This window comes from Ceratotherium simum, chromosome 3, assembly GCF_057802395.1.
Source record: "Ceratotherium simum simum isolate JZ-2026a chromosome 3, ASM5780239v1, whole genome shotgun sequence".
Lineage (NCBI taxonomy): Eukaryota > Metazoa > Chordata > Mammalia > Perissodactyla > Rhinocerotidae > Ceratotherium > Ceratotherium simum.
In genome coordinates, this window is record NC_141902.1 from 13,767,469 (window position 1) to 13,794,814 (window position 27,346).

The 27,346-nt window shown below is 35.3% G+C and overlaps 1 protein-coding gene across 8 annotated transcripts in view; it reads left to right on the plus strand.

Moving 5' to 3' along the window:
- Positions 1-2,139: 2,139 nt before the first annotated feature.
- RALGAPA1 (Ral GTPase activating protein catalytic subunit alpha 1) overlaps positions 2,140-27,346 on the plus strand; it is a 241,377-nt gene continuing 216,170 nt past the window's right edge. For 3 of the 8 annotated variants that reach the window (XM_087422563.1, XM_087422573.1, XM_014792116.2), the window contains exon 1: positions 2,140-2,698. In XM_087422563.1, coding sequence (XP_087278689.1) covers positions 2,593-2,698 — 106 coding nt within the window. In that variant the 5' untranslated portion in view covers positions 2,140-2,592. The remainder of the gene's footprint in view (positions 2,699-27,346) is intronic. The other 5 variants (XM_087422539.1, XM_087422546.1, XM_087422551.1 and 2 more) reach the window with 2 other exon arrangements.

Consider the following 27,346-nt stretch of genomic DNA (forward strand, 5'->3'; position numbering starts at 1 on the left):
AAGGAAGGAAGAAACCATTTTGGGGCCAGCTCTGAGCTCTGCTTCGGCGGTCCTGGTTCAGTTCCCAGGCACAGACCTACACCACTTGTGGGCAGCCATGCTGTGGTGGCCACCCACATACAAAATAGAGGAAGATTGGCACAGATGTTAGCTCAGGTCGAATCTTCCTTAAGCAAAAAGAGGAAGATTGGCAACAGATGTTAGCTCAGGGCTACTCTTCCTCAGCAAAAAAAGGACACCATTTTGTAATGTAAACATAACAATTTAAAAATCAATAAATATTTATTCTGTCATAGTAGGACATAAAGATAATTTTTTTAAAAAAATTTGTTTTCAAGGAGTTTCTATTCCTACATATATATTTTAATTTTTGTGAGTTTAAAATTGGTATGTTAGATTTTCTTAAAAAAAACTTTTGTTTTTTAAACTGTAAAAGTAACATGCTTTTTGTAAAAAAATTAGAAACTAAGCAAATTATAAAGAAGAAAATTAAAATCATCTGTAATACCACTTTGTAGCTATAATCACAATTTTGGACTATTTTTTCATCATTTTTCTAACTATATTTTATGTGCATAATTTCTTTCACAGTTTTGATAACATACATATTTTCAGTTTTGTATCTGCTTTTTCACTTAATATTGTCAAGTATTTTCCATGGCATTAAAAAGTCTTCAAATTAATAATTTTCATGGCTGTATAACATTTCACCTCTTGGACATTCATCTCCTTTCTGATGGACATTCATATTGTTTCCAACCTTTCAGTGTTATAAATCATGCTTTAATATTTTTCTTAAGTGTTTTTCCCATTTCTGATTTTTTTAGAATAGAGTTCTAAAAGTGGAACTAATCAAAGTATATAAACATTTTTAAGTGTCTTGATACATAATGCCAAATTTTAATTTCAAGCTTGTAGTCGTAAGCTTATAGTAATTAATGCTTCTTCCCAGCAAGCAATCGGAATGTCTGCTGTCATACTCACCAACAGTCAGATGGCTAATTTAAAAACAAACTTTACAATTTGACTGATAAAACATTACGTTATTGTTAAAAAATAAATTATATTGAGTGAAAGAAGCCAGACAAAAAAGAGTCTACTGTATGCTTCCATTTATATAAAACCCTAGAAAATGCAAACTCCAAGTCACAGAGAGCAGATCAGTGGTTGCCTGGGGACCGGGGGTAGGGCAGTGGGAGGAAGGGATGACAAAGCCGGTAAGAAGAAAATTTGCAGGGTGATGAATATGTTTACTATTTTGATTGTGGTGATGTTTTCATGGGTGTATGCAAATGTCAAACTTACCAAATTATACACTTTGCAAATGTGCAATTTATTGTATATCAATTACACCTCGATAAAGCTGTATAACAATTGTGAAAAATAAATATTGTTTTAATCTGATTTTTAAAAATTGTTAGTGTGAATAGTTTTCACATGTTTTAGTTATGAGTATACACTTTTGTGATTTTTTTCATGTTCTCTACTAATTTTTCTACCTGTGCCCTAGCAATTTTCTCCTGGATTTGTGAACTCTTTACATATTAAGAAAATTCACCCCTAAAGTTCTCCAGCTTTCTTTGCAATTTTTTTCTCTGTTACAGCATGCTTTTCGGAGAATTCATTTATTTGTGGAAGATAATTTTAACCAAGAGGATGCACTATAACCCTACAAATCTCTAATCTACAGTAAATTGTTAATCATCACTTTGCAAAACAAACAAAAATTCTTTAAACAAAATTCAAATTATGAAATGAAGGGGTGTTACAACCAAGGCCTTCAGAATTGGCATCTAAAATATACTGCACATCGGCTTTGATGTTTTGGAGCGATCTTCTTAAGTTACTATGACATAGTAAACAGTGGAGATGAAGGACCTTTTTAAACAAAAATTACACGACACTACTTTGGGAGTTTGGCTAGCAGTCACTTTGCTTACAAAGACGCACGCAGTAATTACCTTCCCTGACTTCCTTGGGCTCCTCCTCTGGCTGCTTACACAGGAAATAAAAGGTGGGCAATGCCACGGATGATCTCACGCTGGCATGACGTCAAGAACCCTTGACGTCAGAAGGCGGTTGCCACGGGGACCATTCGCCAGCGACGGCAGAGTCGTGAAACCCCATCACCACGCTCCGTCTCCGTTGCGGCCTCTGCAGGGTCTAAGCTGCTAAAGAAGCTTTAACCTTAAGGGGGCCTCAGGGAGAGAGGAGTTGTGCTGCTGCCTCCGCGAGCCCCACCTCCGCGGCTCCGGTTCCCGGGCCCGGCCTGTGGCGGCGAGCGGCGGCCGCAGGAAGCGGGCGGCGGCGGCGGGCGACCCGCCGGGGCTCCCTGGCTCGGTGCAGGGCTGGGAGCGGGGATCCGCCATATTGGAGCCCGAGCCGAAGGTGCCTTGCAGCGGCGGCGCGAGGCGCGCGAAGGTGGCGGCGCTGGCCTGGGGCTGGGAGGAGTCGGCCGCGCCGGGGCCCGCAAGGCTGGGGAGTGAATGAGCCGCTCGCGCTAGTCTCCTCCCCGCCCACTCCCTCCACTTTCCGCCGCCGGGACCGGGCCGGGAGGGGGCCGGAGTCGGCCGTGGCAGCGGCGGCGGCAGGATGTTCTCCAAGAAGCCGCACGGGGACGTGAAGAAGTCGACCCAGAAGGTGCTGGACACCAAGAAGGACGCGCTGACCCGCCTCAAGCACCTGCGCATCGTCATCGGTGAGGAGCGAGGGGCGGCGGCGCCCGGAGGCCTGCGGTGCCCGGCCTTCCCTCTCCCGGCGCCCCGGGGACTCCCCCTCCGGCCCCGGGGCGGTGCGGGGGACGAGGGCGAGGCGTCGCCTCTGCGGGGACGCGCGGGGGCGGATAATTTGGGGAAGGGAAAACTTGGCAGTTGACAAACACTAATCACCACTAACCCAGGGTTATCTAGTTCTGAGTTACTAGTCCGAACTCATTTTTTAAAATTTGTTATTACTCTAAAAACTTAGATATTTTTTAGACTTTCCGGAGTCTGAGTGTTGTGGATAATGGTGTTTATAGGATATGTTTGTCAGATGACTACCGCCCTCCCCACCCAAGTGAAAAGAAAAAAATGGTCTCAGACAATATAAACCTTGATCTTTCACGTTTCTTGGCTGCTGAGGGCAAGGAGGAAGCAGTTATACCTCTTTGGGAAGTGGGTGTTTCCCAAAAAGCTTGTGGGAAAGAGCCCCGCCCTTCTGTTAATACACCTTGTTCATCATTGCTGTCTTTCAGAGGGAGAACTATTATTAGTTAGAGAAAACAGGATAGTTTATAGCTTCCTTTGCTTCTCGAGAATTGTATAGAATTCTATTTTTATGTCATTAAAATTTTCTTGCCATTTGTTGCCCTCTACTTCTGTTTTGCTGGCAGGCCAAACAGTGCTCTGAGTTGTGGATATACCGTTAAACGAGTCTTTTGGATATTTGGTCATTTCGTAGGCTGATGAGAGCTATAATAATACTTATGGAATAACTTCTCTGGTACTTGCATCTTTTTGGATGAAATTTGAGGTTAAAAGGAAAGTTAGTTTGCCTGTGTTGATACAGAGGTAATGGCAGAACTGAGTTTAGAACCCAGATGCCTGAATCCTAGTTCAGAGTTTATCATTTCAAGCTCTCTTCTAATGAGTGTGTGTTTTGAAAAGTGATTTTTATTCAGTGATAGAAGTCCCTTATTTGAGGTGCGTGTTTCTCTACTGTATTGTTTACTCATACCACCAGGATCCACCAATAATACCCAACATCTGTATGGCGCTTTACTGTTTACAGAATGATTTCATCTAACATAATTAATCCTCACAATAACTCGAGAGGTAGATATTATCCTCCATTTTTCACAAATGAGAACGCTGAAGTTTGGGAATGTTAAGTCGTCATTCCAGCTACCAGAAGGCAGAGTCAGTACGGGATCCCAGATTTCTGTCTTCAGTTTGTTTTTTACTCTTCCTATGTTTATGACAGCTAATCTTTATCACAAGTAAGCTGTATTTATTCCTGTGGAATAGTAAGAAAGCAATTCAAGTCAGTTTAGCAATACAAAAATAAACCCAGTTTTCAAGGAAATATGTCTTCTAAATATTGTTGAGATTGTGGTCTTTTTATTTTCATTCTGCTTGAGAGTTAAGTCATTGAAGACAAAATTTGGCTGAGAGAGTGAGATAGGGAAAGTTAATGTGTGAACTGTAAGAGATGTATCACAGATAATGGCAGTTTGAAATTGAAGACTTAATGGAATTTGATGCCTACTTGGGACAAACTAGGTTTGGTAATGGCAGAGCTATAAAGTTGAGTTCCAATAGAGTATTGACATTTCCTAAATTAGCTGCCATAATTCTTTAGTTGTAAAGTGGTTAAGGAATGGTTCATACATATTTCTTTGACATAGAAGTTTTTTCCGTCTGGGAGACATGGTCTAAATTAAGAGGTCACACGTCCGGTATTTTGTAGGGCCTAGCTTCCTTGGTTTGAAAACAAAACGAGTTAAGAAAAACTTTTTACTTTTTAGTAATTTATGGGCTTTTAAAAAATGGAGCATCTACTGTATATAAACATTTAAAATATCCTTAAGAACCTTCAAATGGTGAACATAGTGCTCTCAGACTCGCCACCCTGTGAGTGGACAAGGTCCATACAGAGGGATTAATACACCTCAGTAGTTTTAGAACAGTAGTTCTCAACTGGGGACAATTTTGCCCTCCTGGGGACATTGACAATGTCTGGAGACACTTTTTATTGTCACAACTGGATGGATGTGCTGCTGTCATCTAGTGGGTAGCAGGAATGCTGTTAAACATCTTAAAATGCACAGGATGGTCCCTCACAACAATATTCCAGCTCTAAATGTCAATAGTACTGAGGTTTAGAAACCTTGTCAAAATGTAGAGTAAAAGATAGACCTCCAAATGCTATACTTGGTTTTAATATATTAATTATATATTATATCTTTAAATAGTTATAGTTATGTTGTTTGAAATATGGTTAATGTAATTCCTAAGAAAATGAGCGGGAGAAAGTAGAATGACAAAGCTGAAAGGCATCTTCGAGGTCCACCAGTCAGCTACCTCATTTGCAGATGGGAGAGCCGCTTTAAATCCTTTTTGGAACTAGATACAGGTTTTAAAAGTGAACACTATGAGGAAACTAGTTTGCAAAGTAATTGGGCGTTGCCAGTTACATAGGATTTTGATTTTTTTGGTGCCCTCTGAACTTTTTTTTTATTGAAGTATAATTGACATACAATATCCAGTTAGTTTCAAGTGTACATCATACTGATTCAACATTTATTTGCATTATGAAATGATCACCACAATAAGTCTAGTTACTATTTGTCACCATACAAAGTTATTGCAATATTATTGACCATATTTACTATGCTGTACATTACATCTCCATGACTTATTTATTTTATAACTGGAAGTTTGTACCTCTTAATCTCTTTCACCTATTTTGCCCACCCCCCAACTCTTCCCCACTTTGGTAACCGCCAGTTTGTTTCCTGTATCTACGAGTCTGTTTCTGTTTGTTTTGTTTGTTCATTTGTTTTGTTTTTTAGATTCTACATATAAGTGAATCATATGGTACTTGTCTTTCTCTGTTTGAGTTATTTCACTTAGCATAATACTCTCTAGGTCCATCCATGTTGTCGCAAATGGCAAGATTTCATTTATTTATGGCTGAGTAATATTCCATTATACTTTTATACCACGTCCTCTTTATCCGTTCATCTGTCGATGGGCATTTAGATTGCTTCCGTATCTTGGCTATTGTGAATAATGCTGCAGTGAACTTAGGGGTGCATATATCTCTTCGAATTAGTGTTTTCATTTTCTTTGGATAAATACCCAAAAGTGGAATTGCTGAATTGTGTGGTAGTTCTATTTTTAATTTTTTGAGAAACTTCCATACTGTTTTCCATAGTGGCTGCACCAATTTACATTCTCACCAACAGTGTATGAGTGTTCCATTTTCTCCATATCCTCACCAACACTAGTTATTTTTTGTCTTTTTGATAATAGCCATTTTGACAGGTGTGAGGTATTATCTCTTGTGATTTTTGTGTTTCCCTGATGATCAAGCATCTTTTCATGTGCCTGTTGGCCATTTGTATGTCTTCTGTGGAAAAATGCCTGTTCAAGTCCTCTGCCCATTTTTTAATCAGATTGTTTGTTTTTGAACTATATTTTTAAACTTCAAATTGAACTGCCATTCACTCAGGGTATTTATAGGAGCATTCAGTTAATCCAAATATATAAGAACATAATTTAAGCATCTATTTTAAACCTTTTTCCTGATACATATTCCCACTGTAGGACAATTCCAGCTGAATTTATAGAACTTGACTCTGAAGGATTTAAATTTAAATCTGCTGTGTTTATTGATATTGCTGTATATTTGATTTGTAGGAACTGCTAGAGTTTTTAAAAAATAGAAATAAAGTCTAATTTCTAAAGTTTCATGTTGTCCTCTCTCTCTGCCCCCCCTTTTATAATTAATAGCCTTAAGATAATATTAAGTTAGCACATGTAAAGTGGCTAGCATAATACCTGGCATTTAGTGGATATTGACTGTTAATTTTCTTCTGTGGCAAGGTAACAGTTCAGTCTTCTTGATTTAAAAATAAAAAGATAAGTGCTTATTTAGCTGATACATATATTGATAATTGTTGGATCAGTCTAATAGCTTTATAGAGGTATAATTGACATACAATAAATTGCATACATTTAAAGTGTATAATTGAATAATTTTTGACATACATATACCTTGTGAAGCCATGATAACAATCAAGATTAGGAACATATCCAGACAGTCAAAATAACAAATATACCTGTAACCTCTCAAAGTTTCTTTTTTTGTGTGAGGAAGATTCAGACCCGAGCTAACATCTGTTGCCAATCTTCCTCTTTTTGCTTGAGGAAGATGTGCCCTGAGCTAACATCTGTGCCAGTCTTCCTCTACTTTGTATGTGGGGCACCCCCCCAGCATGGCTTGATGAGTGGTGTAGGTCCATGCCTGGGATCAGAACCTGTGAACCCCGGGCCGCCAAAGCGAAGTGCACGAACTTAACCACTATGCCACTGGGCTGGCCCCCTCAAAGTTTCTTTTTGCCCCTTTGCAATCCCTTCCTCCCACCTCTCCTTGCACCACCCCACCCCCTTCCCAGGGCAACCACTGATCTGCTGTCACTCTAGATTAGTTTACGTTTTCTGGAGTTTTATATGTATATGTGGCATTATGCAGTATTTACTCTCTGTGGTTTCTTTTACTCAGCCTTATTATTTTGAAATTCATCTGTATTGTTATGTGATGTGTCAATAGTACATTGTTTTTGTTGCTGGGTAGTATTCTGTTGTATGGATATGCCACAGTTTGATTATCCATTAACCTGTTGATGGACATGTGGGTTGTTTTCAGTTTTGGGCTACTACAGATACAGCTGCTGTGAGGTGTACTCGGTGTATAGACATATGCTTTCTTTTCTCTTGGATAAATACCGAGGAGTGGAATGGCTGGATCATATTGCAGTTGTGTGTTTAAGTTTTTTAAGAAGTTGCCATATGGTTTTTTTCCGTTTTCCATTCTCACCCGCAGTGTATGAGAGTTCCAGTTCCTCCACAATTGTACCAACACCACATGGTATGGCCAGTCTTTTTAATTTCAGCCACCATGTATAATAAGTATGTAGTGGTTATATTAGTGTTTCCTCAATATCTAATAATGTTGATCTTCTTTTCATGTGCTTATTTGCCACTGTATAACTTCTTTAATGAAGTGTCTGTTCAGATCTTTTACCTATTTTTAAATAGAGTTGTTTGCTTTTTTGTTCTGTTTTGAAAATTCTTTATGTATTCTGGATACAAGTACTTTATCAGATACCTGATTTGCAAAGATTTTTTTTCCCCAGTCTTTCTTTGGATTGTCTTTTAATTCCCATAACATTTTCTTTGAAGGAGTAGGAATTCTTAATCTTCAGTAAGTCCATATGTCAATTTATTCTTTTATGGTTCATGCTTTTTTATTGTATCTAAAATCTTTGCCTAAGCCAAGGTCACAAAGATTTTCTCCTATGCTTTTTCTAGAAGTTTTATGGTTTTAGGATCTATATTTAGGTCTATGGTCCATCTTGAGTTAACTTTGTAAATATGGTTTGACATTGAAGTTTATATATTTGTGTGTGTGTGTGAGGAAGATTAGCCCTGAGCTAACATCCATTGCCAATCCTTCTCTATTTTTTTTGCTGAGGAAGATTGGCCCTGGGCTAACATCTGTGCCCATCTTCCTCTACTTTATATGTGGAACACCTGCCACAGCATCGCTTGATAAGCAGTGAGCGGGTCGACGCCTGGGATCGGAGCCTGCGAACCCCGGGCTGCCAAAGCAGAGCACCTGAACTTAACCACTACACCAACGGGCAGGCCCCATGAAGTTTATGTTTTGCATATGGATATCCAGTTGTTCTAGCACCATTTGTTGAAAAAGACTGCCCTTCCTCTGCTTAGTTGCCTTTGTACTTTTTCCAGAACTCGGTTGTGTATATATGTGTGGGCCTATTTCTAGACTCTGTTTTGTTCCAGTGATCTCTTTGTGTTGGTTCCAATACCACAATTTTTTTTTTTTTTTAGCTGTAACTTGATAATAAATCTTGAAATCAGGTAGTGTTGTCCCTCCAACTTTGTTCTTCTTTTTCAAAGGTTTTTTTTGGGGGAGTGGGGTGCGGGGACTATGCCAGGTCCTTTACATTTCGATTAGCTTGTCAATTTCTAAGATTTTTTTTTTACATAAATAAAATAAAAAATTCTTGCTGGGATTTTGATTGGGATCGTGATGAATCTATAGGTCAATTTGGGAAAAATGGCCAACAATATTGAATTCTCTGACTCATGAACAAGGGATGTTTCTCCATTTAGATAGGGCTTCTTTAATTTTTCTAGCAGTGTTCTGTAGTTTTTAATGTACAGATTTTATACATCTTTTGTCACTTATCCCTAAATATTTTCTACTTTTGATGCTCTTGTAAATGGTATCTTTATATCCATTTTTGATTGTTGCTAGTGTAAGGAAATATGATTGATTTTGGTATATTGAGCTTGTATCCTGAAACCTTGCTAAACACTTATTCTATTAGTTTTTGTAGATTCTGTTGAATTTTTTACATAGACAACATCATTGTCTGTGAGTAAAGACAGTTTTACTTCTTCCTTTCCAATCTGGATGCCTTTATTTCTTTTTCTTGCCTTATTGAACTCACTAGAACTTCTAGTACAGTGTAGAATAGAAGTGGTGAGAGTGGACATCCTTGTCTTGTTGTTGATCTTAAGGGTAAAGCAATCAATTTTTTATTGTACAACATGATGTTAACTGTAGGTTTTTCATAGATGCTCCTCTTTATCATGTTGAAAAAGTTTCATTCTATACCTGGTTTGCTGCGAGTTTTCATCAGAAATGGATGTTGGATTTGTCAAATGCTTTCTCTGCTTCTATTGAGATGAACAGATTTTTTTTTTCATTTGTTAGCATGATGAATTACAGTCATTGATTTTCAAATGTTAAATCAACTCTGCAATCCGGGGATTAAACTTCACTTGGTCATGATGTATTATCATTTTTATATGTTGTTGGATTTGACATGCTACAATTTTGTTTGTAATTTTTGTGTTTATGTTCACGACGGATATTAGTTGATATTTTTCTTGTAATGTTTTTGGTTTTGATACCAGGTAATGTTAGCCTCATAGTATTAATTGAGAAGCCTCATTGTATTAATTCATTTCTTTCTTTTCAACTTTCTGGAAATGTTCATGTAGAATTGGTCTTATTTCTTCCTTGAATGTTTGGTAGACTATACCAGGGAAGCCATCTGGATCTGGAGTTTTCTTTGAGGGAAGGTTTTTAACTACTTTAATAGATAGAGGGCTATTTACATTATCTATTTTTTCTTGAATGAGCATTGGCAGTTTGTGTCTTACAAGGAATTTTCTCATTTCATGTAAGTTGTCAAATTTATAGGTATAAAGTTGTTCATAATACTCCCTCATTATCCTTTTGATATCTGTAGACTCTGTGGTGATGTCACCGCTCTTATTCCTGATATTGATAATTTATATTGATAATCTTTCTTTTCCTGATCAGTCTGAATAGAGGCTTATCATTCTTATTGATCTTCTAAAAGAACCAGCTTGTGGCTTTATTGATTTTCTTTATTTTTCTGTTTTTATTTCATTGATATCTGCTTTGATCTTTGTTATTTCCCTTTTTCTGGTTAGTTTAATTAGCTTTTTAAAATTTAGTTTAATTTGCTCTTTTTCTAGTTTCTTAAGGTGTAAACTGAGGTTATTGATTTGAGACCTTCCTTCTTTCTACTATAGGCATTTGGTGATATAAATTTTCCCCTAAGTAGCATCCCATAGATTATGGCATTTTGTATTTTCATTTTCAGTTAGGTCCAAAATGCCTTCTAACTTCCCTTTTGATTTCTTCTTTGATTCCATGGGTTATTTACAATATTTGTGGATTATTCAGATATCTTTCTCTTATTGATTTCTAATTTAATTCCATTATAGTCAGAGAATGTGTGTCTTATGGCTTGAATTCTTTAGAATTTATTGAAATTTGAACATGTTTTAACTTTATAGATGTTCCATATGCACTTGAAAACAATATGTATTCTGCTGTTGTTGGGTTGAGTGTTCTAAAAATGTCAATTAGGACAACTTGTTTGATAGTGTTGTTCAAGCCTTCTATATCCCTGCTGAATTTCTGTCTACTTGTTTTTATCAATTATTGAGAGGAGGGCTGAAGTTTCTGACTGTAATTGTGGGTTTGTCTATTTCTTTTGGCAGTTCTATCAGATTTTCGCTTCATGTATTTTGAAGCTCTGTTACTAGGTACCTGAATATTTAGGATTATTTCTTCTTGGCAAATTCACTCCTTTATCATTATGAAATAATCTCTGTCTCTGGTAATAGTCTTTGCTCTGAAATCTACTTAGATAGTAATATAGCATTACAGTAAATAAAATATTTATATATTTATTAAATATTTATATGTTTACTGTATTATATATAAGATTTAAAGTAATAGGATTTCCACTTTCTTTTTTTTTTTTTTTTTTTATAATTTCATTTATTTATTTTTTTCCCCCCAAAGCCCCAGCAGATAGTTGTATGTCATAGCTGCACATCCTTCTAGTTGCTGTATGTGGGATGCGGCCTCAGCATGGCCGGAGAAGCGGTGCGTCGGTGCGCGCCCGGGATCGAACCCGGGCCGCCAGCAGCGGAGCGCGCGCACTTAACCGCTAAGCCACGGGGCCGGCCCAGGATTTCCACTTTCATTTACTGGTGTTAGTAGGATATTTATTTTCCTATCTTTTTAATTTATTTGTATCCTTATATTAAAAGTGGATTTCTCGTTGACGGTGTATGTTGAGTCTTACTTTTTATTTTTTTTTGGTGAGGAAGATTCACTCTGAGCTAACATCTGTGCCAGTCTTCCTCTATTTTGTAGGTGGGTCACCACCAACTAGTGGTGTGGGTCTGCGCCTGGGAACCAAACCTGGGTCGCTGAAGTGGAGCATGCCGAACTTAACTGCTAGGCCACGGTGCTGGCCCCAAGTCTTACTTTTTTATCTAATCTAATAATCTCAGCCTTTTAATTGAGATGTTTGGATGATGTACGTTTTTTTCTTTGTCACCATGCTGTATGTTACATGCCCAGAACTTATTTATCTTATAACTGAAAGTTTATACCTTTTGACCACCTTTACCCATTTCCCCCACTCCCACCCCTTGCCTCTGGCAACCACCATTCTGTTCTCTGTATGAGTTTGGGTTTTTTAGATTCCACATATCAGTGAGATCATACAGTCTTTGTCTTTCTCTGTCTGACTTATTTCACTTAGCATAATACCCTCAGGATCCCCCTATGTTGTAGCCAATGGCAGGCTTTTCTTTTTTTTTTGTGGCTGTATAATATGTCATTGTATGTATATGTATATGTGTGTGTATGTATGTGTATATACACACACAGAGACACACATTATATATCACATTTTCTTCATCCGTTTATCTGTCAGTGGACACTTAGGTTGTTTCCATGTCTTGGCTATTATAAATAATGCTATAATGAACATGGGGGTGCAGATAGCTCTTCAAAGTAGTGATTTTGTTTCCTTTGATATATACACAGAAGTAGAATTGCTAGATCATATGGTAGTTCTATTTTTAATGTTTTGCGAAACCTCCATACTGCTTTCCGTAGTGGCTGTACCAACTTAACATTCCCACCAACAGTGCACAAGTGTGCCTGCCATTTTCTCTACATTCTCTCCAGTACTTATTTCTTTTTGATAATAGGTGTGAGGTGTTACCTCATTGTGGTTGTGATTTGCATTTCCCTGTGATTAGTGATGTTGAGCACCTTTTCATGTACCTGTTGGCCATCTGTATGTCTTCTTTGAAAAAATGTCTATTCATATCCTCTGCCCATTTTTAAATTGGATTGTATATTATTTTACTGTTCAGTTACATGAATTCTTTATATATTTTGGATGTTAGCCCCTTATCAGATATATGATTTGCAAATATTTTCTCCATTCCAAAGGTTGCCTTTTCATTTTGTGGATGATTTCTTTTGCTGTACAGAAGCTTTTTATTTTAATGTAATCTCGATTGTTTATTTTTGTTTTTCTTTGCTTTGCTCTTGTTCTCAAATCCAAAAAATCATCACCAAGATCAGTGTCAAGGAGCTTATCGCCTGTGTTTTCTTCTAAGAGTGTTATGGTTTTGGGTCTTATTATGTTGAAGCTTTTAATCCATTTTGAGGTAATTTTTGTGTATGGTGTAAGATAGTGGTCCAGTTTCATTCTTTTGCATCTGGCTGTCCAATTTTCCCAGCACTGTTTATTGAAGAGGTTATCCTTTCCTCATTGTATATTCTTGGTTCCTTTGTCATAAATTAGTTGACCATTTGTGTGTGGGTTTATTTCTGGGCTCTCTGTTCTGTTCCATTCATCTCTGTGTCTGTTTTTACACCAGTACCATACTATTTTGATTACTGTAGCTTTATAAAATAGTTTGAAATCAGGGAGTGTGATGTCTCCAGCTTTGTTCTTTCTCAAGATAGCTTTGGCTATTTGGGGTCTTTTGTGGTTCCATACAAATTTTAGGATTGTTTTTTCTATTTCTGTGAAAAGTGCAATTGGAATTTTGATAGGGAATGCATTGAATCTGTAGATCGCTTTGTGTAGTATGGACATTTTAACAATATTAATTCTTCCAATCCATGAGCATGGAATCTTTCCATTTATCTGTGTCTTTTTCAGTTTCTTTTGTCAGTGTCCTGTAGTTTTCAGTGTACAGATCACTCACCTCCTTGGTTAAATTTATTCCTAGATATTTTATTCTTTTTAATGCAACTATAAATGGGATTTTTTCTTAATATCTGTTTCTGACAGTTCATTGTCAGTGTATAGAAATGCAGTTGATTTTTGTATATTGATTTTGTATCCTGCAACTTGACTGAATTTGTTTATTCTAACAGTTTTTTGGTGGAGTTTTTAGGGTTTTCTATATATAAGATCATGTCATCTGCAGATAGAGACAGTTTTACTTCTTCCTTTCAGATTTGGATGCCTTTTATTTCTTCTTCTTGTCTGATTGCTCTGGCTAGGACTTCCAATACTATGTTGAAAGGTGTTCCTGATCTTAGAGGAAAAGCTTTCAGCTTTTCACTTTGCGTATAATGTTAGCTGTGGGCTTGTCATATATGGCCTTTATTATTTGGAGATATGTTCCCTCCATTCCCAGTTTTTTGAGAGTTTTTATTATGATTGGATGTTGAATTTTGTCAAATGCTTTTTCTGTACCTATTGCGATGAATATATGATTTTTATTCTTCATTTTGTTAGTGTGGTAAATCACATGTATTGATTTGTGGCTGTTGAACTATCTTTGCATGCCTGGAATAAATCCCACTTAATCATGTTATGCTACTTTTAATGTATTGTTGAGTTCACTTTGCTGATATTTAGTGGAGGATTTCTGCATCTATCTTCTTCAGGGATATTGGCCTATAATTTTCTTTTCTTGTAGCATCCTTATCTGGTTTGGTTTTCACAGTAATGATGGCCTTGTAAAATGAGTTTGGAAGTGTTCCCTCCTCTTCTTTGATCATAATCAAAATTTAATGTCATTATTGATTTGGTTAAGTTTAAGTCTTTTATCTTGCTGTTTGTTTTCTGTTTTGCCTATCAGTTCTTAATTCCCTTCCCTTTTTTTTTTTTTGCCTTCGTTTGTATTAGTTTAATAAATTTGCAATTCTTTTTAAAATCTCCTTTGTTGACTTAGTAGCTATAATCTTTTATCATTTTAGTGATTGCTGTATGATTTATGGTATACATCTTTAACTTAGCAGATTCTACTATTGAGTGATATTTTACCACTTCTCATATTGTATAAGAAATTTACAAGAGTACTTCCATTTCTGCCCCCAGCCCTTATACTTTTTTGGTCATACATTTTCTTATACATGTTACAAACCCCACATTATGCTGTTTATATAGGTAGTTGTCTTTTAAAGATTTTTATATAGGTAGTTGTCTTTTAAAGATTTTTAAATAATAAGAAAAAGGCATATATTTACTCATGTCATAGCATTTGCAGTGCTCTCATTTCTTTTCAGAGATAGACATTTCCATCCACCCAGTATCATTTTGTTTCTGCCTGAAGGATTTCCTTTAACATTTCTTCTGAGGTGATGGTCTGCTGGTGATGGATTCCTTATGTTTTTGTTTGTATGAAAAAGTCTTTGTTTTGCCTTCTTTTTTGAAAGATTTTGCTCCATTTATGATTCTAGGTTGATAGCTTTTTTCATTTGTCCTTTAAAGATTTTACTCCATTGTCTTTTTGCATGCATTGTTTCTGATAAGAAGTCTGCTGTCCTCCGTATCTTACTCTGTATGAAACGTCATTTTTTTTTTCTGGCTGCTTTTAAGGTTTTCTCTTCATCACTTGTTTTGAGCAATTTGATTATGATTGCTGTAGTGTAGTTTTCTTAATATTTCTTGGCTTAGGGTTTATTGAGCTTCTTAGATTTGTGGGTTTATGGTTTCATAAAGTTTGGAAAAATTTTTGCCATTTTGTTTCCACTTATTTCTCTGGTCCCTTCTTTTTGGAGTTTCATTTATTAGTATATTAGAAAGCATTAATATTAGATTAGCATTTTAGAAAGTATTATTAATATATTGGAAGGTCTCATAGCTTGAAAAGAACTGACATTCTTTCCTTTTTTTTTTTGGATTCTTTTTTCTCTCTGTTTTATACTGGATAGTTTCTATTGCTGTGTCTTCAAGTCGCTAGTCTTTTCTTCTGCCTCATGCAATCTGCCATTAATCCTATTTCATTTATTTTTTCATCTCAGACGTAGATTTTGGGTAAATAAAAGCATAAGTATATCATCTACACGTCTTCTTAACTTTGTGAACTTATGGAATAGAATTAAAATAACTTGATATACTTCTGTGCTCATTCTAACATCTCTGTCAATTCTGGGTCAACTTCAATCAATTGATTTTTCTCCTCATCCTGGGTTGTTTTTGTGCTTCTTTGTATGCCAAGTAATCTTTGGATTTCTGATATTGTGAATTTTATTTTCTTAGCTTTTGGATATTTTCATATTCCTATAAATTCTTGATGTTTTTTCTGGGGTACAGTTAGGTTACTTGAAAACAGTTTGATCATTTCATGTCTTGCTTTTATGATTTGTTGAGTGTGTCCATCTAGGGCTAATTATTGCCTACTATGAGGCAGTACCTTCCTAAGCATCCTACCCAATGCCCTGCAGATTATGAGGTTTTCTTTGTAGCCTAGCTCTTGGGAACAGGCACTGTTCCTGTTCTTACGTGAGCATCTGCTACTGTTCTCTCAAGTTTTTTCACATAGTTCTTTCTTCTGTCTTGGGAAGTTTCCTTATAAGTATGTTATGGTCATACTGGAAGGGGACCCCGTCCAGTCTCCTGGGTTCTTACTGTGTGCATCTCTCCCTCTTCTGTGCTCTGTCCTGTGAACTTTAATTACCTTGGTCTCCATGGCCTGTCAGCTCATTTTCTCACCTCATGAATTCCACTGGCTTTGCCTGGGGTCCCTTTCCTCTCACCATGGCCTGGTAACTTTTAAGTCAATAAGCTGGAGCAGTTGCAGTTGGTTTGCTGTTTGTCAGAAGTGACTTCCCTTACCTGATGTCTGTACTTGCTTGAAACAAACAAAAAAAACACAAAAAACTCTGAAACATAAACAACAGTTGTCAAGACACTGGACATCAGATGCTGATAATATGAGGTTCTCTTAAATGAATGAGACTGAAAATTGGCTTCATACAAAGCAACCTGGTGCCCAGTTTTTACTTTTTTACATTAAGAAGAAATTTATCATCAAATGTTTAATGAAAAATATCTTTTTTTCCCTTCAATCTGAATATATTAATGTTTTCACAAGGAAAATTAGATTAAAATATCTAAGATCAGAAAAGTAAAAAGCTATTGTGCAACAGATATGAATGGTAATGTGTAAGGACAGAAACAAATACTATATGTTCATTAAGTAAATAACTTAAAAATGGCATAGGTTAACTTGGAACAGATATGGCTGGAAATGTGAAAATGTGTAGGGTAATTGTGAACTGTAAACTGCCTGTAAAAATAAACTAACTTGATATTTGAATATATTTTTAAGGGTTTGATATACAAAGTTAGTAAGTAATTCTGTATACATGACATTAGACCATTTTATGTTTTTAAATTTCTATGTACTTTTTAATTTATATTCTTTAGTTTGAAACTTATTGATTTGAAAAATTAATTTGACCTCATTGAAATACTTTATTTTTGTATATTTATTAAGAAATGATTTACTGAGTAGATTACTTAAATAAACAATGTTACTGATTAATTTGCTTAATAAAACAAGATGTTTCAAACACTATAAGCCATCTTTGCATTAACATTTCTTTTATTAAGGATTTTATTGCATCTAAAGAATTTTACATGGCTTATAGGACTGAATAAAATGTGGAATAGAACAATTAGTGATAAAACAGTCAATAACTGAATAGCCACCACTTAAAGAAAGGAAACATTATCAGGTTCCAGAGATGAGCTGATTATAGCTATAAGGCATTGAATTTGGTTCTTAGATTTCCTGGCAGCTAAAGTGAAAAGAGAAACATGTTGGGTTACAGGTTTTCAGTGTCTTAGAAAAGAAAGCTTACTTTTTTGTTGTGGTTGTTACCATGTTTTTCTTGACTCTAAATTCAGTCATAATTTGTGTGTATGTGTTCATATATTATCTAATGTCTCTTCTTTTAGAAGGATCCGTGTGATAGAAATAGACCTTGGAGAAAATAGAAAAGTAGGTGATTAGTATGTTTGTTACATCTGTTCTTTCTAGTATCAAATGACTACACAATCTAAATTGTTTTTCTTTTTTCTTTTCTTTTTCTATTTCTGTAAATGGTGTCACCATCCTCCAGGTTACTAAGACATGAAACTTTCATCTTTAACAACATGGTTGAAAAAGATAAATGGATGTAAGGGTGTCCCACAGACACCTCAAACCCCAAGTCCCAACGTAAATTTATCTTTGTCTACCACATTGTCTTCTCTAACTTCTTGTTACCCCTTTCTGGTACTGTACATTTCAGCAGCATTGAACCAGAGATCACTTTCTGTGATGCATGTGCCTTTGCTAATGATATTTGCTGTACCATACTACCTTCCCATCACTCTTACACCTGAAATCTTCTACTCGTCCTTCAAGTTTCAGGGCAAAATCTGTACATAGCTTTGGTGAAGCCTTCCCTATCAGGTAGTCATAGGAGCTTTTCCTACACTGTATATATTTACTTCTTGTAATTTGGTTATTTTATTACAACGTAATTATTTATTTGCATGCCTGTGTCTTATAAGCTTCCTGAGGCCAGAGGTGTGTCTTTTCATCTTCATATCCTTAGACTCAGCGCATACCTGGTGTGTAATAGGCGCTCAGTCAATATTATGTAGTTCATGAGGTATGAGGAGAGCAAAGTTGCTCTTCTGTGAGCAACTTCCTTTCAGTCGACAGTGGTAGAAAAGACATTTAAAGTCAGTATTCTGATTAGAAAGAAACTTTGGGTTGTCTTTAGTACCTGTGCAAAAAAAAATGGTTCAGAATTTAAAGTCTGCACTATCTAAAATAGAAAAACAAATGAAAAGAACAAAACAGGACATTATCTGAAAAATGTTTATGGCATTATGGCAGAAGTTATCAGATAATCTCCCCCATTATTGAAAGAAATTTTCATGACCCTTATGTAACATTTAATTTTTAAAAAAACTTATGTCCAGTGAACTCAACAACATGTTAGCTTGAAAGTGCACCCCCTACCCTCTCCATTTAACAGAACAATCTGACCTGTAGATGGACGCAGAGGAGAAGGTGACGTGAAGACAGACACAGTTTGCGGCTCTGATTTGGCACAGCGGCCGCAGGAGACTAAAACAAACCTCCTGGCTTTCTGGCGTATTGCTCTTCCGTGTGAAGTGGAGAGTCAGCTTGTTCAATTCCGTGAATTAAATATGGTTAGAGTTTGTTTATTGGGTTGCGTTGAATCCATAGATTTCATTTAGAGGAGATTGGCATCTGTAAGATATCTATCTTTCTTATCCCAAGGAGTCTATTTATTTAGGCTTTCCTTAATGTTTATAAATAAAAAATTTCATATTTTTCTCTAAGAAAGATTTGCAGATCTTTTTATTGTCAAGAACAGTTACATTAAAAAGGATGTTAAATTTTGTGTGTGTGTGTGTGTGTGTGTGTGTGCGCGCGCGCGCGCGCGCGCGCGCGCAGAAGATCAGCCCTGAGCTAAGGATGTTAAATTTATAAAGGATGGCTTCTGTTTGCTACAAAACGAGCTCATGTGACCACTTCATTAAATGGTAGCTTAGATAAAGATCAAGAAGAAAGAATGCTTATCTGGATAAAAACATGTAGATCACTACTGTATATCTTAGAATAGAATAAATTCTAAATAGTTCTAATTCTTCAGTATAAAATGGAAGAAAAAATAAAAAAAAATATTTTAAATATTGGGATAGAGAAGACAACGCTTAAAACTTACACCAAAGTTAGAAATCATCACAGATGTGTTCGATAAATTTGCCTATAAAAACTGTTTAAATTTCTAATAGTACAAATCATCATTAACACAGTTAAAAGACAAACAGAAAACTAAGAAACATTTGCAGCACATTTAAAAGAGTTAATTTCTTTAATTTATGGACTGTTAAAAATTTATGAAATTTGGAAAAAATTATAAAGTATATTGTCAAGACATGGGAACAGATTCTCTCGTACATTGCTGGCAGAATGTAAATTAGAGGGCATTTTGACTGTTAAGTATCAAAATTTAAAATATATGTATGCATATCCTTTTAAACCACCATTTCCATTTCTTAGTATTTATTCTAAGGAAGTAAGTGGACAAGTGTATGGGATCACTGCAGTGTTGTTCAGAATAGTGAAAAATGGGAACCAATCTAAGTAGTCATTATTTGGGGATTGATTTAGAAATTTAGGTATATTCCTATAGTTGAGTATTATGGTCTCAGGAATTGTTAGCATTCTAAAAATTACTAAATAAATTGGTTGACTTTTTCATATGAATACAAATATAGTTTCATCTCTTCACTATTTTTGAGAAGTTTTTAAGGAGTGAACATTTTCATAGAAGCAGCTGTCATATATTGGTTATAATAGCTAATATTTTTGACTACTTATGTGTGGCAGGCCCTGGACCAAGCATTTTACATGTGTTACCTGACTTAATCCCTGCAACAGCCCAGTGTGGTAGATAGTAATTAATCCCCAAGGAAACTTGAATATTAAATAGCTAGTAAGTAGGGGATATAGTGGAGAAAGTCAGAATATCTGGGTTCTGATCTCAGCTTTATTATTTACTTAACACTTTTATAGCTACTTTACCTGTCTATAAATAAAATAACAGCACCTCAGATATAGTTGGAAGATTACATAAAAAAATGCTTTTGAGGCACAGAATATATGGACAAATTTAAAACATTTAAATTTTAATTGGAATTTTAAAGGTGGTAACATCAAATCAGAGATATTGTGACCTATTCAAAGTCAAGGAAAAATTTGTTCTTAGAAAATAGAGTATAAACCCTTGAATGATCTTGGTGATGGTCTAGATTCTGTAATTTATTATCAGTCTCTAACCTATTAAAAATGGGTAAAGAGAAAATTATTTAAAAGTTACATATTGGGAAAACAACAGAGAATTGAATGAAAGGAAGTAAAATTCATTGTTGGTATTTTATTTCAAATAAACACAAGGAAATCCTTAAATTGCGTCACTTAGCAACATTACTCTTTCCCTTCTCACCCAAAACTAAAGTAAAATAGCTAATAAAAGGTGTGTTTGTATTACCAAAAATTTGTAGTCATTGTCTGAATTCTTCTAAGTCAGTAGCTTCAAGGTTTCCAGTTATCCTTCCTTTTCCATCAGTTGTTCTTAGGGCCTCCTAGCGGCAAGTTGGTTGTTACTGTAAGGTGCTTCTTATAAAGGTGCCATTTTTTGTAAAATGTCTGTAAGAAAAATAATTATCCATCTGTGCTTCCATTTATTTATTTATTTTTTAAATCTGAAAATGATCTGAGAAACCATTTGAATAAGTAACTATAGTGCTTTACTAGGTTTTGGGCAACTGCAAAGGAGTAAAGGAGTTGATGGGATAGTAAAAGAATCATGTCAAATATGAAACATGTTATGAGTATAAAAGAGAGAAGGATTGTGTCTAAAGGAGGGACTTGGAAAAAGCTTCATGGGGCTGGGGCATTTGAGCTGTACCTTGAAAGATGATTAGAATTTGGATAGAAGTAAAAGAAGAGCAGTTTGGATGAAGGTAATGGTAAGAGCACAGATATGAATGCAGGAAAGTGGAAGACAGTAGTCTTCCAAGCTTTAAAAAAAATAAAGATATCAGGCCTCACCCTAGAAATTATGATCTAATGGTGATGTGAATAGACAGGAGTGAGTGTTGTGGGAGATACTGTGGAGGGAGATGATTTATGAGATTTGGTATCCAGGTTTTAATGAGAATTTAGGAAGTAGAGGTTATGCTGCTCCTCTGACTACATCATTCTACTTTTTTGAAATCCTAGTTTTGTTGGTGAATTCATGGCAGAAATAGATTTCTCACCTCCGGTACAAGTATCAAGGCTACTCAGCCTATACGTCTGCATCATTCCTTCCCAGTCATTACTACTGCTACTCAAAGTGTAGTCTGCAGACTGGTGCTAGTTTACCAACTATTTATTACAGGTCTGCAACAACTTAAGTGCAGAAGTTGAGGTGTGGAGAAGCTCATCTCAATTTGACAATGCTGTGACATTCAAGCATGTGATTAGTGCCATGTGGGCTTGTCTTGTTGAGTAGGATATAGGCCAGTCTAGGTGCTTTTCACTTTATTTTGTAGTAATTCATTTATTGTAAAGCATTGGTCTGTGATGAATTGGACTTAAAAAACAAAAAACTAGTTCTTTGTAGATAGTTTGAGAAGCATGGTCTATATAGGGTGTTTAGAATTAACTTCTCCCGTTCTAACTCATTCTGCTTTTATCCTCTGTTGTTTTAAAGTGTATGTATTTTTTCCCAGTGTAATAGTATTTACTTTCCCTTGGTGTAATGCATTTTTCAAATATGCATATGTTTAATTATTTTCAGTATCCAAAAGAATGCCTTCGAGTATGGGGAAATGAATTTAGAAATTATTTTTTATTTTGGAGGCATAGAACTGTATCCAGAATATTAGTAGTACTGTATTTGACTTCTCTCCTATTGTCTGACTACTCAATTAAGAAAAAAACAAAAACAAGACATTATTTTATATAATAGTGGTATACTAACAGCTAGCTAGTCTTTGGCCCTGTAAAAGTGAAGGTAATGCATTTGCTTCCAGTAAACATCAGTCATTGGTGATATAACAGTTTGCAATTTCTATGCTTAGCAAAAAATTTACTTTTTTCAGTCTGATTTCCATTAACTCTTCTCTTTTTCAGTTTAATTCTTTTTGAGAATTTCAGGAAGTTCTAGTTCTCAGATTCAGTTAGTCAGATGGGGTCTGGCAGATCTCACAAATTGGGATTTCAAGGAGTTGAATATTAGACTACCTAAAAGGAGTAGATCAGCCAAATATGAAATAGAAACCTGCACCCATTAGCAGTCACTCCCCGTTTCCCCCTACTCCTTGCCCCTGGCAACTGTTAATCTACTTTCCATCTCTATGAATTTGACTATTCTGGATGTTTCATATAAATAGAATCATAAAATATGTGGTCTTTTGTGTCTTGCTTCTTTCACTTAACATAGTATTTCAAGTTCATGCATGTTTTAGCATATAACAGTACTTATTCATTTTTATGGCTGAATAATATTCAGTTGTACGGATATACCACATTTTGTTTATACATTCATCAATTGATGGACATTTGGGTTGTTTCCACTTTTTGACCGTTATGAATAATGATGTTACAAACATTTGTGTGGTCATGTTTTCAATTTGTGGATATATAGTGTTCTAGGAGTTGAATTGCTGGGTCATACGGTAATTCTTTATTTAACTTATTGAGGAACTGCCAAACTGTTTCCAAAGCAGTTGCATCATTTATATTCCACCAGCAATGTACAAAGATTGAAATTTCCCCACATGCTTGCCAACACTTGTTATTGTCCTTCTTTCTGAGTATAGTCATGTGCTACATAACAATATTTTGGTCAGTGACAAACTACATGTATAATTATGGTCCCATAAGATTAGTACCATATAGCCTAGGTGTGTGGTGGGCTATAACCATCTAGATTTGTGTAAGTACTGTAGAGGAAGAATAAATTTTCCTCTACCCTTCTACGTTCTTCTGACTCATCTAAGAATTAAATTCACATGAGACATTAACAGGAGAAAAACAAAAGTTTATAACATGTATACATGGGAGAAACTGAGTAACTCACCAAAATGGCCAAACCCCTCACCTTGAATACCATCCTCAGCTAAAGACAAAAGATGTTAGGGGTTGGGGAGAGTCGGGGACTTCAAAGAGAGGGAAGGCAACTCACAGGTAGGTGAAAAGGAGCAAATGTTTAGAAAACAAGTGTTTGTGTGGCCACGCAGAAACAGAATAACACAGAGGGAAGCCCAACAAACAGGCTTTTATAGGTTCCTCCCTGTGTACCACCTAGTTCATGTTATGATAAGATGGTAGCTCACTTCCTGAGACAGGTTTTTTTATCTGAATTCTTTTAGGCAGTTAAGGAGGAGATAACAAGAAAAACTTGCTGAGTCTTTTGTTTCTTAAAATTAATGAGCCTAAAATAATCTTCATCTTAAAGAGACACATTTGGGAGTGCACATTTTGTTCCCCTTCAGTACGCACTCTCTAATGTTTGCACAATGATGAAATCACCTAATGATGCATTTCTCAGAATGCATCCCTCTTGTTAAGTGGCTCATGACTGTATAGCTATCATAGTGAATGGGAAGTGGTATCTCATTGTGGTTTTGATTTGCATTTCCCTGTTGGCTAATGGTGTTGAGCAAAATCTTTTCATGTGCTTATTGGCCATTTGTATATCTTTGGAGAAATGTCTATTCAAATCCTTTGCCTATTTTTAATTGGGTTATATTTCTTTTTATAGTGGAGTTCTAAGAGTTCTTCATGTATTCTGGATACTAGTCCCTTGTCAGACATAGTTTGCAAATATTTTCTCCCATTCTGTAGATTGTCTTCTTATTTTCTTTATAGTGTCCTTTGAAGTAAAACATTTTGAGTTTTGATGAAGTCCTGTTTATTTTTTCTTTTGTTTCTTGTGCTCTTGGTGTCATATCTAAGAAGCAATCAACTAGTCCAAGGTCATGTTGTTTTTCTAAAAGTTTCATAATTTTAGCTTTTACATTTAGGCCTTTTGTCCTTGTTGAGTTAATTTTTGTATATGGTATGAGGTAGTGGTCACACTTCATTCTTTTGCATATGAATATGCAGGTGTCCCACCACCATTTGTTGAAAAGACTATTTTTCCCTGTTGAGTTGTCTTAATACCCTTGTTGAAAATCATTTGAACCTCAATGTCAGAGTTTATTTCTGGGCTCTCAATTCTGTTCCATTCATCTATATGTCTATCCTTATCCCAACACCACACTACCTTGATTACTGTAACTTTGTAGTAAGGTTAGAAATTGGAAAGCATCCGGTCTCCAGCTTTTTTCTTTTCTTCTTTTTTTTATTGAAGTATAATTGACGTATAACATTATATTAGTTTCAGGTGTACACATAAAGACTTAATATTTGTATATATTGTGAAATGATCACCACAATAAGTCTAGTTAACATCTGTCACCATATACAATGATTACAAAAAACTTTTTTTCTTGTGGTGAGAACTTTTAAGATCTACTCTCTCATCAACTTTCAAATATGCAATACAGTATTATTAACTATAGTCACCATGCTGTACATTACTTCCCCATGACATTTATTTTAAAACTGGAAGTTTGTATCTTTTGATGTTCTTCTTTTTCAAGATCGTTTTGATTATTCTGGGTGCCTTGCATTTTTCTATTTTAGAATTTTAGAATCAGCTTGTCGGTTTCTGCAAAAAGCCACTTGGGACTTTGATAGAGGTTGCATTGTATCTTTAGATATATTAACAGTATTATATCTTACTGTCCATGAGTACAAAATGTCTTTGTTTGTTTAGGTCTCCTTTAATCTCTTTCACAGATGTTTTATAGTTTTTAGTATACAAATCTTACATTTCTTTGTTAAATTTATTCCCAAGTATTGTATTCTTTTTATACTATTGTAAATGGAATTGTTTCCTTAATTTTACTTTTAGATTATTCATTGCTAGTAGGTAGAAGTACAATTGATTTTGTATATTCATCTTGTATTCTGCAACCTTGCTGAAATTGTTTATTAGATCTTACGGATTTTTGTGTGTGTGGATTCCTTAGGAATTTTTTTTGTATATAAGATTATGTCATTTGTGAATAGAGATGTAATGCTTCTTACTTTACAATCTGTATGGCTTTTATTTCTTTTACATGCCTTATTTCTTTGACTAGAACTTCCAGTACAGTATTGAATAAAACTGGCAAAAGAGGACATCCTTGTGTTGTTCATGTTTTTAGGGGTAAAACTTTCAGTCTTTTACCAGTCAGTATGAAGTTAGCTGTGGGTTTTTCATAGATGCCTTTTATCAGATTAAGGAAATTACTTTCAATTTTAACTTTTTGAGTGTTTTTATCATGAAAGGATCTTGAATTTTGCCAAGTGCTTTTTCTGTGTTTAAGACTATCGTATGGATTTTGACCTTTGTATTAATGTGGTGTATTGCATTGATTGATTTTTCTATGTTGAACTGACGTTGCATTCTGGGATAAATCACACTTGGTCATGGTGTTTAATACTTTTTATATACTGTCATTCAATTTCCTAGTATTTTGTTAAAGATTTTGTGTTTGTGTTCATAAGGGGTACTGGTTTGTAGTTTTCTTTTCTTGTAATGTCTTTGACTTTGGAATGAGTAATACTGGCCATATAGAATGAGTTGGAAAGTGTTCTCTCCTCTATTGTTTGGGAGAGTTGGTAGGATTCACCTGTGAAGCCATTTGGGTCTGGGCTGTTCTTTCAGGTCAGTTTTCTCTATTACTAATTTAGTCTTTTTACTTTTTATAGATCTATTCAGATTTTCTATTTCTTCTTGAGTCAGTTTAAGTAGTTTATGTCTTTTTAGGAATTTGTCCATTTCACATAGGTTACCTAATTTGCTGACATCCAATTTTTCATAGTATTCCCTTATGATATTTTTTATTTCTGTGAAGTTGGTAGTAATGTCCTTTTTTTCCAATCCAGATTAGCAGATTTGAATTTTATCTCTTTTTATTTTGGACAGTCTAGCCAAGGTTTGTCAACTTTGTTGATCTTTTCAAAGAACTAATTTGGGTTTCATTGTTTTGTTTTGTGTGTATGTGTGTGTGTGTGTTGTTTTTTTCTTCTCCATTTCACTTATCTCCACTACAGTCTTTATTATTTCCTCCTCTCTTCTGCATGCTTTAGAAGTAGCATGCTTTTGCTTTCTGTTTTCCAGTTTCCTTAGGTGAAATAGTAGGTTATTGATTTTGAGATCTTCATTTTCATATAGGCACTTAAAGCTATGAATTTTCCTCTAAGCACTGCTTTAGCTGGATGCCATAAATTTTGGTATGTTGTATTTTCATTTACATGTCAAAGTATTTTTTCCCATGGATTTGAATTACGGTCTAGAATCTTTTCATTTCAGCCTGATGGACTCTCTTTAGTATTTTTTTTTTTATAGGGCAGGTCTGCAAGCAACAAATTTTCAGTTTTTGTGTATCTGGGATGTCTTAATTTCTCCTTAATTTTTAAAGGACAATTTTACTGGATATAGAATTCTTTGTTGCTAGCCTTTTTCTTTAGTGTCTTTGACTATTTCTTCTCATGCCTTCTGGCCTCCCTGTTTTCTAATCAGAAATCAGATGTTTTTCTTATTGAGGCTTCCTCGTTAAGTGAGGTATTGCTTCTCTCTTGGTGCTTTCAAGATTCTCTCTTTGTTTTTGTTTTTTGACAGTTTTGTTGTGATGTGTCTAGATGTGGCTCTCTTTGAGTTGTGCAGATCAATGTTTTTCATCAAATTGGGGACATTTTCGTCCATTATTTCTGCAGATAATTCTTTTTGCCTCTCTTTTCTCTCCTTCTGGGTTTCCCATTATATGTGTATTGGTATGTTTGATGGTGACCCACAAGTCTCTGAGGCTCTGTTCATTTTTCTTGATTATTTTTTTGTTCTGTTCCTCAGCCTGGATCATCTCAGCTAACCTGTCTTTGATTTTGCTGATTATTTTGTCAGTCTAAATATGCTTTTGAGCTTTCAGTGAATTTTTCATTTTACTTATTGTACTTTTCAACTTCTTTCTTTTTTTTAAACATAATTCTATTTCATTATTGTTATTCTCTGCTTGGTTTTGACACCATTCTCACACTTTCCATTATTTTTTTGGACATATTTAAAAGAGATGATAGTGTGTGTCTCGTAAGTCAAATGTTTGTGCGTCCTCAAGGATAGTTTCTGTTGACTTTTCTTTTTCCTGTATATGGGACATGGGACATACTTTCTTGTTTCTTTGTTTGACTTGCAATTTTTGTTGGTAACTTGACATTTTAAATAATGTGGCAACTCTAGAAACCAGTTTCTCCCTCTTCCCCAAGGTTTTTTGTTGTTTCTA